At 41.9% G+C, this 15628-nt stretch overlaps 1 protein-coding gene across 2 annotated transcripts; it reads right to left on the bottom strand.

The window, feature by feature from the left end:
• Positions 1-12154: 12154 nt before the first annotated feature.
• On the bottom strand, positions 12155-15574 carry LOC115558462 (macrophage mannose receptor 1-like). 2 transcript variants are annotated; one of them, XM_030376607.1, is made up of 5 exons: positions 15042-15574; positions 14523-14802; positions 14103-14323; positions 13318-13637; positions 12155-13126 (listed from the first exon to the last, which is right to left on the bottom strand). In XM_030376607.1, exons 2-5 carry the CDS (start codon positions 14678-14680, stop codon positions 12932-12934), a joined length of 894 nt encoding a protein of 297 aa, XP_030232467.1. In that variant the 5' UTR covers positions 14681-14802; positions 15042-15574; the 3' UTR covers positions 12155-12931. The 2 variants fall into 2 exon arrangements, with proteins under 2 accessions (XP_030232467.1, XP_030232466.1); XM_030376606.1 differs by having other exon boundaries at positions 14587-14802.
• Between the last annotated feature and the right edge of the window lie 54 nt (positions 15575-15628).

Below are 15628 nucleotides of genomic sequence, written 5' to 3'. Positions count from 1 at the left end.
CTGCTCAGGGCCACACCCCCACCCCCCTCCTTGACCTGCCTTGACACGCCCACCGAAACAGCGCGTTTGGGGGAAGCTCAATGTGCGACTGTTTCGGAGTGACTGTAACTCTGCACCACGGCTGAATTTCGGGGACGTCTTTGAATACTGTGTTTGTGGCCCACTAATACCTATATTAAAGCATCATCAAATAGAATGGCATGGGATCTTTAACCTTTTTCATCATGGAATTATTTGAATGAACAAATAATAATGGTTCAGGCAGTTGAGAAATACACTAAATGGCAATGTGTGTCCAAAATAAGAGCACATGCAATGACCTCGTTTCTTAGGCTGCAAGGTAAAAATTGTGAGACATATCTTTTTGAGGGATAAACCAACGCCGGTATTATAATTATATGAACAACACATGAAACATTTAGATCGACAACGTGGTAAACTCCCACAAGCAGCACCTGGTGTTTGGCAACGCCTCCCATTTACTTTGTATTGGACGGAAGGATAGCATGTGTGCAGGAGATGCTTTGCGTTGAAGGGGCGGGACAATCTCATGGTTTTAGGCCCTTCCATCGACAGAAAGCTAAACTTCAACAAGCCAGGGCAATGCAACTCGATGAAGTGTATCTAAAATTAAAAACGGAGGTGACTGTCGGGCGCTTCTTACCAGTGGCGGAGCGAGAACATTTTCAGCGGGGTGGCCAGGGTGAGACCAGAGATCATTTTTGGGTGGCACATAAATCTAAATATGATATAAGGCATCTTGAAATTAAGGGAATATTTATGACATGTACACGCTGTACTCTACATCATAATATTAATTCAGACAGTGGTGTAATTGTCAAATACACTTTTACTTTATACATCTTTTGCAGTTATATGAGTTCATTTTTTTTCTTGTCAAAAAACATCATCAGAGGTTCAGAGACAGTTTTGTAAAGAATTTAATTTATGACTAATTTTATGTGTCAATTTTCTAAAGGCCTCTTGTGTATGGATGGAACTCAGATTCTAAGACAACAAGTGCAGGTTCGTCTCAGCTTTCAGGTCTGTTTAAAGGCCCACTATGCAACTTCGGGCATTTCTTCGCTGTTTTCTTGGTTTTGGCACGCACATTTCTCTACACAGCGCCCCCAGCTTCGTAGTAGATATTTTACAACACTGTCGTAACAACTCGTTGACGACCCTTCCCCATGCACTTCTACGCAAGCCATGTGCATTTGTTTTCAAAGAAGCCGGCGAATGCGTGGAGCCAGTGGCGTAACTATCGGTAAGCAGGGTATGCGGGTGCGTACGGGCCCGGGCCAATCAGGGGCCCCAAAAAAAAAAAAAAAAAAATCACTCCACCCTCCCCCCCCCCCCCCGTCATAAATCGTAACGGAGGGGGGGGCCCGCCTTGAACATCCTGCATACGGGCCCGTCGTTGCCTTGTTACGCCATGTCCGAAGTAGATGTTCATAAAGTGTAGGCAAGGTTACACATTTTTTTAAATGGTGTATTTGTATTGCAATAAACATCTATCTATCCTTTTTTATAGTTGACGGGGAGCATTTATATCCTAGATTATAATTGTTTTATCTTAGGTTGAACAGAACAATCAGTGTAAGAGTGTTGGACAACATAATAATCTAAATAAACAAGAACCTGGAGTCGGGGATTCAGTCTGTATCTGCGGGACGAGACAGACGAACAGCAAAACACCCATGGAAACAAAGGTGTTTATATGGTTGCAACCAAGCAAGCTAGAAACATACAGGGCTCACAACATAACGGTCGAGAAAACAATTTTTACAGGGCTCACAACAAAATGGTTGAGCAAACACATTTGTACAGAGACTATCAATATCAAGAATACCACGAAGACAAAGTTCACCCAAGGGTACTTTCAATTTCAAAAGCAACACGGCCAAGTCGGCGTCTGATTTGCAGTCTTCTTTTTCTTTCAGTTCACGCTATTCCTGAAAAGCTTGCCCAACGTTTACTCATGTCTGGCCTCTCTGTCGTCAGTCTCAATTTTCTCTTCTTCTGTTCCTCCGACATTGGGTTTCTCTGTCTCTTTTTAGTCGGCTGATCTATGATGAATGTAACAATCCCTTAGTTACTTGTGTTTATATCGAGCCGGTTCGGTGTTTGGGGGTCTGTGCCGTAAAGCAATTCGTTACTTTGCGAGACCCGAGACTCCCGCGAGAGTGGGCGGCGGGTCGCCGGCAGAAACATATTCCTTTTCTCCCCCAAGATGCGCAAGGGGGAGTCGAAACAACCAACAATCGAACAAAAATGTATAATATAACCATCGCAATGACTCTTAGCCTGTTATATTAAGGTAAATCAAGCCAAAAAAGTTGCATAGTTCCCCTTTCACTCGTGTCTGATCTCTTTTCTGGTCCATTCTTCTTTTGTTCCACCGACAGTCGCCTCTTGGGTCCCTTATCAGTCGATTGATCCATGATGAATGCAACAATTGCCTCGCAACTGGCTGTTTATATCTAGCCGGTGCCATGTTTGGGTGTGTGTCTGTGACGTAAAGCATTTTCGAAACTACAATCTGACTACATTTTCGAGGCGCGATTGGATACTTCCGCTGCGTCACATCCGGATTGTGTCAGTCCGAACAGAGCAAGTTGCATGTGCGCTTTTTCCTTGGAGAGGTGACATGGGGCAATGACACACCCACCAAACGACCCAGAAATGGTTGCAGAACCATCAGAATAACTCTCAATCAGCATAATTAATGTAATTTTGGCTAAAAAAGTTGCATAGTGGGCCTTTAAAGAAAGAACTAACTCGACCTTCTGATCTAACAATGTTAAAGTAGAAAGTCAAAATCTCAATTGCAAACAGCAACATTCATATTTTTTTACCTTTGACTCCTTTTCCCTTAACATATAAAGACCAGTGGCGGCTTGTGATGACATTTGTGGGTGGTGCACAGTAATGGAGAGGGGATTTGGGGGTACTCCCCCAGAAAATTCTGAATTTGGTAGATTTGATTTCCTGTATTCTGGTGCATTTTGGGGATGACCACTACCGATGAATTCATTCAGATTCATAGCCTACATCCTGACTTGCAGGGCTTTGACAAACTTACACTGCATATACAGACATACTTTATGGCCATTCCACCAGCCATTGCTATTTGACCCATGGTTGTTGTTCTGATATTGAGGCAAATCATGATCACAGTGCTATAGCGTCCATTTTTTGTGGGTCCCAAGGTCTATTTCATATGTAGTTAGAAATATGGGACATTTGCTTCATTTGGTTTATTTGTTACAGGCCAAAAGACTAAATAAATATGTAACTTACCTGCCCCTTTTAAGTATGACATTGCTTGGGGTGTCCAATTCCTCCACTTAAATGTGGAAATTGCTTTTACAAATCTCTGCTATTTAGCTGTCTATCTCTGCTCTTCATGTAGTTGTGTTTGTCGAGTGCGGTTTAGGGAGGTGGCCTATTTGATGGATTTACTCAATTGTTCAATCATGTGGTGATAAAGAAATAAAAAAAGCAATGTCATTGGTCGGGGCGCACAAAATTACGACCTGAAGTCTAATTTTCATGCGCCAATGTAAAGCTGTCTCTGATTGAAAGACAGCAAAAAGTTTGCGAGCTCACATAGACTTCATCATTACCGGCGCACCTGACTTGAAGGGCCTAGCCCAAAGAATTGACATTCAGACGCATTTAAATGGTTGGCAAGGCAAGTACGGCCTATCACAAAATTAAACAAGGATAATGCTATGTATTTTTGTTGATTTATTTCGTATTTGTAATGTTTATTCATTCATAGTTGGCAGATATATTCAAGTGAATATTTCATGGAGGGGCGGCGCTCTAGCACTCTCTATTGACCCACTGCCACGGCAAAAGACATAAACTTGCCATAGATTCATCTTACAACAGCCGTATTCTGCGATTATTGTGGTTTGTAGCAAAGCGATTCACAAAATCAACGAAATCCAGGGCTTTTGCTCGTCTTGACACTACATGTAAAACTCATAGATTGCTGATTCAAACATCATCCATGGTAGATTTAAGGTAGGTCTTGACCAGTTTGAGTGTGGAAATGCTTCGTTCACAGGAAGCCGTACTCACAGGTATGGCAATGGCCCCTTTGCATAACCTGAACAACTCATGGAATACGTCTTTGAATGGTTCAATGATCTTTGTGAGTTCCCCAATATCAGAGGGCATCTGTTCACCAGATGGTGACAAAAGAGCCAAACATAAATGTATAAAGTGTCTAAAAAAATTATACAAATTATATAAATAAATGCAAATACGACAAGGGTAGCCAATGGGGTGGCCAGGGGTGGCTTGGCCACCCCATTGGCTACCCTTGTCGTATTTGCATTTATTTATATCACCCTAGATCCGCCCCTGCTTCTTACCGAAACCCGCCTTGCTTCCACTGGAACTACTGCCGCTTCAGTGGCCGCCGTCCTCGGTGCGCAATACTGTCGGCTCGGCGCAGTCGTTGCGCTCTTGTTCCACAGCGGGCTACAGATCGACCCAGCACGACATCTAACGTCGGTAAAGAAAATACAGACCTGAATCTTAAACTGAACGTCCTCTTTGACTATCCACTCAAGTCAAACCCCCTTGTTATGGAATGTGCTTTTTAAATACATTTGATTTACCCTAACCATAGACACATGGTTGGGGCAAAATAAACAACAATCAGTGTTTAATGTGGATTTACCTTGGAGCTTTTCCGATTATGGGCAACTTTGTTAAAGGCTATTAAGAATTGACCAACATCACTTATATATATTCACGTTTGTATTGAGAGAGAAAAATCCATCGTCATCATGCCACCACATAGGCAAATCAACCGCTTTGCTTCAGACACTCGGACGTCCCAAAACAAAAGAACCACCCGAGTGATCGCCGTGTCAATACAATGTAACGCTTTAAGCTCGTGCATGTTTCTGAAGGTGAACGACGTCATGCCTGTCTACGCTTTAAACTTGTGCATGTTGCAGAAAATTTGCAGCAGCGACCCCCTGTGGTCAGACTTTATGGTGGGGAACAGAATCCGAACTGGCGATCGCTAGATATTGAACTGACGCGTTGCGGCTCTCACCACCAGGTGGGGTAGCAGTACCATCTGGCAAGCCACTGGCTTGCCAGGTGGTACTGCCACCCCCCCTCCCTTCTTCAGCACTGGACAGCGACTGCTGACGTCAGCGCCGCGAATCTGACGCTGATTCGCGTAATATGTTTAGCGTAATATGACACTGCCTGCCTCCGGTGTTTTGCCAACTATAATAATAATAATAATACATTTAATTTAGAGACACCAAGGTCCCTATCTGGCCAAAGGTAATGTAGGTTTTCCGTGGCACTAAGCATGGATCTTGGTGCGAATACTATTAATCGTTCTGGTGAAACCTACAATTACAACCATCCCTGTGGTTTCCAGGAATGGATCCATTTTGGCGACAGATTAACCAGAAGTGTTTAGGTCGTGTGCCGTCCCTCGGGCCATGGTGAAAGATGGAGTTCAACTGAGGTTGATCCTGGTGCGATGACTTTTGGAAGTTTGATAGTGATGTTGACAAGACTTCCCCTCACGTTGTTTTCAGGCTCGGTCAGATAACGCAGCATGCGGTCTGCGATTTGTAATTGCGTTATAGGCCTACTGCTAATCAAATAAAGTAAGTTGTTAAATAAAGTCAAGCAATGGATAGAGGCAAATTCATGCAAAAGGGAAAACACACTCAAGGGAACCCAAACTGAAGGTCCCCACCCTGTACCACTCGCCCGGCCCCCAAAGGCCCTGTGTGGCTGGACCATCAAATAGGTTTTTCCTGGAGAAATACATCAGCCCCTGAGGTTACCACTAGTCTAAAATATAGCCCATACTATAGGCTGTGGATGCTAATAGGTCAACCAGATATATTGCTGCAGTATTTACAATGGGGTTTAATAGTAGAATGTCTTGAAATTGCTGTATCTGATAAGTATAAGATATAGTAACATTCCCCTATAGAAAAAGTTCAGGGGTTCTGGTTCATAGGTGCACAAGTCTCCTCACAGTTGGGCAATGGTTCATTGGATATCCTTTTATTTCTGTGAGAATAAACTGCTATCCCCAGCAATAGCTACACACCAAAATATTCGCCAGTACGGTATTGTATTGGTTACAACTCTGGGTAAGGTTTATTTTGCTTTGTTTGGGACCTGCCATTAAGTATTTTGCACCACTGGCTAGACCTATTGTCTCACTAGCTCTCTTAATTAATCTCTCTTGATTAATAATAAAGCCTGTCATGCATATTGCTATCGAAACATTTAATTTATTTAGTAAATAATTCAATAATATTAAACATTAACTGATGTTAGGAGGAGGTAGGGGAAGTTATTCTGGTCTATGTCGGAGAATAAGAAAATGGAGCAGATTGCGAGAAGCCTGACGCGGCAAATTTAAAATAGGCCTAATGTTGAAGGACAATATTACATATCGTATATATATATTAGACATTTTTTAACAATATTAAAGTTTAGCTACCTTTAGTCTACCTTTTAGCCGGTAGTATTTGTAACTATTACTAAAGGGTGTGTGAATACATTCACTGATCAATCTTTCTCGTAGCAGAGGAAGTTTCTTTTTTCATTGCAGTCTCTGATATTCCAGGATATTTCGCTGTCAGCCCTCACCACAGTTCCACAATATTGCCCTTGAACAGGACAGGTCGGCAAGTCCTGGTATGGCACATCGGTCCCATCAACCCAAAACCATTCGTGAGCAAGGTAGCGAAGACCGGTCCAAACCTAGTGAAGGGAAGAAGACGACACCTTAAGGGGAACTTCTTCGTTAACCATTTTTCCTACATTCCTTCACTCTGTCATATTTATATTTCTTCCGTTAGTGTTCTTGACTACAAATGTTTAATTTCCCCAGAATTTCAAAGATATTTCAGGTACATGCTTTGAAGAAAGCCCTTAATTCACTTGAGAATTGTGTGCTTTGAGTTTTCTGGATGTTGTGTGCTTATCAATATACATATTGACCATGTGAATGAGGCTGCAGTTCAGAATTATAAGTGAACCATCTTTCCTTAAATATGACAATTATATGTTATATTTCAACCCGGTCTCACGAAAAGTCGTGACACTGTCACGTTATTTAATCTATTGAAACGTGATCAGGATCACGTATTTTCAAAATTTTCGTGTTTTAAAGCACAAATGTCAAACCCATGTATTTCAATTGGAAGTATTTGTCGTGTCACCAGCACGTCTTCCAAACTAAGGTTCTGTGCGGGAGCGTTCTCCCTAATGTCCCTTAAGAACATTTATTGTTAAAAATTGTCTGTGATGATAACTAACAATATGACAGCTTTTGGCCACCCATTTCTACTTAAACTTGTCTGTGAACAATATGACAGCTTTAGGCCACCCGTTTCTACTTTCACCTTTGATTCTGAGAAATTGTGACAATTCACGGATATATTAAATGCAGGTGCGCTGTATGTCTTGATGTTTATTTTATCTAGCCATCTACTGTCTTGTTTTTGGTTATGTGAATGAAAGTCCGCGTCGACGCCTCGCAAGTCCAGTGTCGCGAGCGGACGTTGCCATGACATCTAGAAATCATATCGTATTTAATGGGTTGTCACTGATATTGATGTGTTGGGCTTGATTATAACTCTTGAATAATATTGTTTGCACCACGGCCTGGGGGGAATACTCGTATTCTGATTCCTGCTGAGTAGTTCCAGTCAGCGTTTGGATTCTCTGCCCGAACCCGAGCCCGACCAGACCCGACCCGCGGGCCGGGTCTGGCCGATATTTTCCACCACTATCCTCGGGCCGGGCCTTTGATCGAGCTTTTTTATTTTTATTTTATCATTGGTTTATTGGCCTAATCTGAGGAGTAATCTATGCCATAAACAGGAACGTTATAGGCCTTTATTACACGGGTCTTCTCAATGCCGTGGCCCATGGAACACTCCGTTCACTTGCATGGGTAGTAGTCCGGTGACTCGTCAACCCCAGCGTCTTCCGTTGCTAAGCGACGTCACCGTCTTTGCGGACAAATTATTTCTCTGTTGATGAACACTACGAATGCTGGAAACGAATAAATTGTAAAAAAAAAAAAAAGAAAAAAAAAAGACACAGCATGTGAAGTTATTTTTTCGTTTTGGCAAGTTCAAGTCAAAGTCTTTTCAGCCTTCCAAACGAGAGCTGGTAAATTGTGAAAAGTGCATTAAACTGTAATCAGAAAACGTGGATATGTTGTTTCAACACAGTCTCACTCCAAAGGCCCTTTAGCGTCGGTGACTGACGGGAAAGGTACCCTTTGCAGTCGGTCGGTGACGGTAAAGGTACCCTTCGGCGTCTTCTGCATACGGAATGGGGGGTGCCTCACTACGTCTCTAATAGACGCTGTGAGCATCTTTCCTATTGGATCGTTTTTAGGATATTCTGATAACTAAGAATATGACAGCTTTTCCAGTCTCACCAATATGCGCACAGATCGCACGGTTTGACACTTTCAAAATGCGTGCAGTACATACGCCAAATGACCATTTCGTGTGCATACGATACGCAAAACCCAGCATTAACTACTGTGGAGGGCGGATACGTCCATTTCGCGTGCATATGATACGCAAAACCCAGCATTAACTGAATGGGAGATGCAATATTTAAGGACAAATTCACCATTAAACGTGTTTCTAATGACATTTCTAGCGAGAAATGTACTTTTCCCTTGAATAATCTTCAGTCAGTGAATGTGTCTGATCTTTATTAATCTTTATTATCTGAATGGGAAATGCAGCTCACGTGTTTCCTGCTTTTGTGTTATTAAACCGTTACTTTATGTAACTTTTAATGATATCATCTTGTTAGAAACACTTATATCTGAGAGCCAACCCAGTCGCCAAAAACACTGGATTACGTCGCATTTCAACATAAAATTGCGTGTTATACACGCGCGCGCACACACACACACACACACACACACACACACACACACACACACACACACACACACACACACACACACACACACACACACACACACACACACACACACAGCATTTCGCTGTCAAATAAATAAATAAATAAATACTAAGGCAGAATAAAGAATAAATTAATTCATTATCATTCAACTTCAACATGCGTTATTACAGTATAGTCGTGGAGGGGTGACGTATGTTGGCCAACCCGGAAGTGAGCGTCGCCCTGGGTTCCCTTGACAAAAAGCCAACGGGTTTTTCCATTTGATTTTGGATTATTGCAGAAAAATGAGCATCTTTGAAGCACCTCCTCAAAAACTGAAAATAAATAAAAATAACTGTGCTCCAAAGAAAGAAATGTAAACCAATGCATTCCGAATGGGAGTGTTTCTCAGATTTTTCCATGCTACACAGAACGAAATGTAAACCCATGCAAATAAAGACTTCATGGTCATAATCATTTAAATATCATTAATCTCCTGAGGGTGGTATTAAATTTTTTTCAACGGGGCTGAATCCAGTCACTTGACCGTCATGGTTGCTATGGTGGTTGCTATCCACCAGCCCTTATCCTTACATGGCTCTAAAAACCACGCGGCAAATGAGCTGCCGTAAATTGTGTTGTTTTTGTCGTAAACTAGGGTCCGATGGTTAGAAAATAGATGGATATTCCAAGGTATCCTTAAAGGCCCACTATGCAACTTCGGGAATTTCTTCGCTGTTTTCTTGGTTTTAGCACGCACATTTCTCTACACAGCGCCCCCTACAGCTTCGTAGATATTTTACAACACTGTCGTAACAACTCGTTGACGACCCTTCCCCATGCACTTCTACGCGAGCCATGTGCATTTGTTTTCAAAGAAGCCGGCGAATGCGTGGAGCCATGTCCGAAGTAAATGTTCATAAAGTGTAGGCAAGGTTATACATTTTTAAAATGGTGTATTTGTATTGCAATAAACATAAAGCCATCCTTTTTATAGTTGACGGGGAGAATTTATATCCTAGATTATAATTGTTTTATCTTAGGTTGAACAGAACAATCAGTGTGAGAGTGTTGGCCAACATAATAATCTAAATAAACAAGAACCTGGATTCGGGGATTCAGTCTGTATCTGGGGGACGAGACAGACGAACAGCAAAACACCAATGGAAACAAAGGTGTTTATATGGCTGCAACCAAGCAAGCTAGAAACATACATGGCTCACAACAAAACGGTCGAGAAAACAATTTTTACAGGGCTCACAACAAAATGGTTGAGCAAACACATTTGTACAGAGACTATCAACATCAAGAATACCATGAGGACAAAGTTCACCCAAGGGTACTTTCAATTTCAAAAGCAACACGTCCAAGTCTGAGTCTGATTTGAAGTCTTCTTTTTCTTTCAGTTCACGCTATTCCTGAAAAGCTTGCCCAACGTTTACTTGTGTCTGGCCTCTCTGTCGGTCAGTCTCCCTTTTCTCTTCTTCTGTTCCTCCGACATTGGGTTTCTCTGTCTCTTTTTAGTCGGCTGATCTATGATGAATGTAACAAACCCTTAGTTACTTGTGTTTACATCGAGCCGGTTCCGTGTTTGGGGGTCTGTGCCGCAAAGCAATTCGTTACTTCGCGAGACCCGAGACTCCCGCGAGAGTGGGCGGCGGGTCGCCGGCAGAAACATATTCATTTTCTCCGCCAAGATGCGCAAGGGGGAGTTGAAACAACGAACAATCGAACAAAAATGTATAATGGAACCATCGCAATGACTCCTAGCCTGTTATATTAAGGTAAATCAAGCCAAATTGCCTCGCAACTGGCTGTTTATATCTAGCCGGTGCCATGTTTGGGTGTGTGTCTGTGCCGTAAAGCATTTTCGAAACTACAATCTGACTACATTTTCGAGGATACTTCCGCCGCGTCACATCCGGAAGCGCTCGGTCCGAACACATTAAGTTGCATATGCGCTTTTTCACTGTAGAGGCCACATGGGAAAATGACACACCCACCAATCGACCCAGAAATGGATGCAGAACCATCAGCATAACTCTCAACCAGCATACTTAAGGTATTTTTGGCTAAAAAAGTTGCATAGTGGGCCTTTAAACTCCATGGCAAGTAGCCAATGAACCATCATTGGAACATTCAAAACTTTAACACTCAGATTATTTGACCTTGACACAATTTACATGGTAGACCTAATTTACATCCGATTTGGTCAACATTGACATAGAATGAGGAATACTTATGAAGCACCTTTGTTCCTAAGCCAAAGTTAAACAGAGACTAACCTCTTATTAGGTTCGGGGAAAGTTTTGCTTTGAGGCTAACTCACAAGAGGAATTGAGGTTGAGATAAACAGCTGTCAGATGTATTGCTTTACAACAGCGATGCAATGTACACAGCATTAACTTTGTGCTGAAATAAATTAAATCAAACCTAGAAACGCCCCTGACCATATGCATAAATAGATGAGAAAAAAAAAAGAAAACAATATGTAGTTGAGAATGACCAAAAATATCTAAATTTAACATATTCATGAAAACCAGTGATATACATTCACGGTTGAGTTTACATCAGGGCTATTCAACCTCCTTAACAAGTGGGCCGAAAAGGAAAACCACTGGGGGTTCATGGGCCACACAGAGTAAAACTACGTGAATGAATCGCTACAAATAAATCGTATTTAAAGTAGTGTTTACTTAATATATATAGTACTACATGGAATAAACTTGTCAGACGCATTCCTTCCTTCTTCACTTTTAATCGTATCATTATAAACGATTTTGTTCTCACATATTTGACACGTATTTAGAATTCAACAATGTTTGAATCATCACAAAACAGAACTACTGTACATATGAGACATTTTGAGCCAGTGAGTCAGTGAGAAAGATTGCACTGCCTTGTTTGCCTAGTTTGGCTCATCCTGAGACACTCATGCAGCTTCTCATGGAGCAACGTGCCCTTGTTCTGATGTCATTCATATGAGAAAAGCTAGACTCACACGTATCGGTTGAGCCAAACATTGTCAGAATAAGTGATGCCAGTTCCTGATCGTGGGGTACCGATACTGGCTAGTATCACCAGCTACACACAGAAACCTGATTTGCATGCAACTATGTTTCTCCTTTATTTTATTTATTTTTTGCATGCAACCTCTTGCGGGCCAGAAAAAAAATTAAGGGGGGGCCGCATTTGGCCCACAGGCCGCTAGTTGAATAGGCCTGGTTTACATCATGCATCACCCTTTTAGACTATAGCACACAAGAATTAATGTCGGTGAGATTTGCGTTCAACTTCACAATGCTTCATGGGGAATCCCTGTGTGGAACAAACCAAATCCCGGAGAACAGATTTCAAAAACACAGATTTGTCTGAGAGCACGGTTTACAAATCAGTGAGCATGGATTTTCAGGCCAACACCATAATTGTATTATTAAAAATATATATTTTATTATCGTTCCGGCTTCCCACTTCTAACAAGGTTCATGGGAAATAAAACCAGTGATCAGTTATTTGGAAAAAGGACGTTTTATATACCAAGTCCCTTCATAGGAACCATGAAGAATCCAGGATCCTGAAAAAAGGACTGCAGTTTTACACATAATCTTTTAGACATGTAAAAACAATTGCAAAGTAGCAAGCATCTCCACGGATGTTGAAGGAGTCGTTTTAGATGGGATAGTACGACACTAAAGTGTTTCTGTTCAGCTACATATAAACTTTGCATGTCCAGGTTGTATTCCTCACATCTCCACCATGATCTAGCCAGTGTGTTGTGTAGTGAGCAAAAGGGTGTAAACTGGCAACAGTGTATTCCCCTCCACATAAAACCACAACGATGTGCATTAAAAGTTAAATCCCTCTGTCGCAATCGTCTGAATGAAATGTCAGAAACCTTCTGTGAAGCTTTCAGTGTTGTATCAGTTACATAATAGGTTTGTTTGCATACAACACTTGACACATTATACATATTATATACTCATCAATATTTCTTGTAGCAGAGGAAGTTTCTTTTTTCGTTGCAGTCTCTGATAATCCAGGGTATGGTGCTGTTGTCCCTATCAACAGTTCCACAATGTTTCCCTAGATCAGGACAGGTCGGCAAGTTCAGGTATGGCACATCAGTCCCATCAACCCAAAACCATTTGTGAGCAAGGTAGCGAAGACCGGTCCAAACCTAGTGAAAGGAAGAAGACAACACATCGACTATTGGAGGGTTTCACATGCCACGCTCATTCCAAACTAGTCTTGGTCATTTTTCACCAGCATAATAACAGAAAAATATGGTTGCTTGCTTATTCTACAATTTATGTCAAGAAATAGGCAACACTGTCTACACTTCATCATATATATATATAACTGAACAACCTCGTTTGTTGTGGCTTTGTTGATTCGGAACCACACAGTGTGATGATCCAATGGACCACTGATGCTGATCAGATCATTGCGTTGGGGGTCTACCAAGTCCATGGCCCTGCAGTGCTCAAGTGCCTCCTCCCAGGTCTTGTTCTCCTTCACCAAAACCAGGTTGTCAAAGTAGCAGTAAAAGGGCCATGTTGAATTGCAGTCCAAGTTAGTCATACTATTCTCCGTATTGGAGAGACCAACACAGTCCCCCTCTGCTGGCCCATTCCCTTCTTCCCAGTTCTCATAATCTGCACGGCCAATGCTCCATTCCCAGTCTGCACCTGTTAGTGCAGAAATACAGAAAACATTTCAAACATGATGTGTGGACTATGTTTGCGGTTTGTAAAATTGACTCCTAGAAGTTCAACAAGTAAGGACTTAAAATGCCAACATTAAGACAGAACCTTCTCACCCAGAACAAATTGACCAGAGCAGGAAAAAAAAAAAACTCCTAAAAACCCAACATGAAATTGAAAATAGAGAAGAAGTACATGAGAAAAATAAAGCCTTCAAGCAGTACCGGAATGGGAGACAAGAACCTAGTAGTCATTCCCCAATTTCCTGTGATTAATTAATACAGTCCTCTTTTGAGGAAGAGGGGGTTCTGAGGCAAAGGTGTTGCACTCTGGATGAACAAGACTAGTAGCATGGATAGAATAGAGGTATTCTCTTGGTAATCACAGAAATATCTTGCATGCGTGTAGGAGCAAGTTATACAACATTGAAATGAAAAGGTTCGAGCTTACCAGGTTGAGCTCTGTGTAGTCCTGTCCAGATATAGAATAGATCATCAGAAAGATCGTTGGCAGTTGTCCCACTCTCCAGGGTAACAAGATCTTTGTGACGTTGTTGGCAGTAATTCCGGGCGTTCTCCCACGTTGTGGCCATCGGTACGAATGTGATGGTAGAGTCCACGTTAGAGCAGTAGAAGAACAATTTGTCATCACAGTCTTGGGACTGATGTTTACTGGAAAGCAAAACAGAAATCTCAATTTATGGATACTGCAGGTACAAGCTGATTGCACCAACAACGGCTGTTTACTCGGCAAACACTTGACTGGTTAATCAAATAACTGGTACACGTGATTGACCACTAACCTGGCCAGCCAGGAATTTCTCTCCCCCTCCCTCCCTTAAAACACTGCCTAAATAAAGTCTTACTTTACCAAGTTTCCATGATCCAAGCCCCAATGCTGGTAAGACGTGTCCCAGACCCACATGGTGCCTCACCAGCCCTCTGTGGAGTTGGCGGCTGCACAGTCTCCATTATTATCCTCGCAACCAAGTAGCCATTTATAACACGCGTTCTCATAACTTTTTCCATCAGACCATTTCCAGTCACCGTCTGCAGCCTTGTACAGGCCAATCCATGACAGATAAATGTAGGGGTCAAGAAGGTCAACGTCAGACTGCTGAGTTAGTAAGGCTAAATCCCCGGAATGTGACCTATTGTGACATAAGGGTTAAAGAAATTAATGTTTTAATCATACTTGGTACATCAAAATATATAATGGTAAATATGCATCAGTCCTTAGTCCATTAGCGAAATGTAATTATTTTATCTTCACTTGAATCATTGCCAAAAAAAAATTCAGGTTAGCATTACATTAATGATTTAATTTTATGCAAATTATTAGCTTATTTCTTGGGGATTTTAAAGACTGACAATGAAACAGTACCAATACCTGCAGTGTTCTCTGGCCTCCAGCCAGGTTGAAGGTAACTCGAAATTGTAAGTAGTATCTTTTCTAATCACCGATCCCAAAAGACACAAATTCCTCGAGTCAAAGAGGACGTGAAGGAGCGCTACAAGGAGAACACGCTTCATCCTCATCGAATCCGGTTCTGTCCGCTTACTAAGTCCACGCCTTTTCCATGATCCTGTTGCCACCTAAGTAGGGCTGTGTAAGTGGCTTGCAGCTGTGAGCCTTGTGCTGTTGTATAGAGGGATGATTCACTGATTGCATAAAGCCTTTTGTTGGGTGGGGCCGGACAATAATTTCACTGCAATTTGAATAGCAGGCAGTATGCATTTGCTTGGCCAATAGATAATTGGGCGAGGGAGAAAGAGCAACCTACAGGGTCATTTTTTGACAGGTGTTGTCACCTATGCAAATAGATGGCATGAGACCTACCTGACCATCTCTGGAAAGACCATCCGACTTGCTGCCTGAGAAACACTCATGTGAAGTGATGAGTGGATTGTGTTTGTCTTGTGCCCGAGAATGTGATGGTAGTGTAAGAAAAACTTCTTCTTTTTTTTAACGAATAC

The sequence above is a fragment of the Gadus morhua genome, chromosome 14, assembly GCF_902167405.1.
Source record: "Gadus morhua chromosome 14, gadMor3.0, whole genome shotgun sequence".
In the NCBI taxonomy this organism is placed as follows: domain Eukaryota; kingdom Metazoa; phylum Chordata; class Actinopteri; order Gadiformes; family Gadidae; genus Gadus; species Gadus morhua.
This window is presented reverse-complemented; position numbering and strand designations above follow the sequence as displayed.

Bases quoted from the DNA above. Each gene is read 5' to 3' on its own strand.
- LOC115558462 (XM_030376606.1), bottom strand. From the start codon at position 15,190: ATGAGGATGAAGCGTGTTCTCCTTGTAGCGCTCCTTCACGTCCTCTTT. The intron at 13,638-14,102 runs GTAAGCTCGAAC...CTGCACTAACAG, and splicing joins ACTACACAGAGCTCAACCTG to GTGCAGACTGGGAATGGAGC. The intron at 13,127-13,317 runs GTTGTTCAGTTA...TCCTTTCACTAG, and splicing joins ACAAAGCCACAACAAACGAG to GTTTGGACCGGTCTTCGCTA.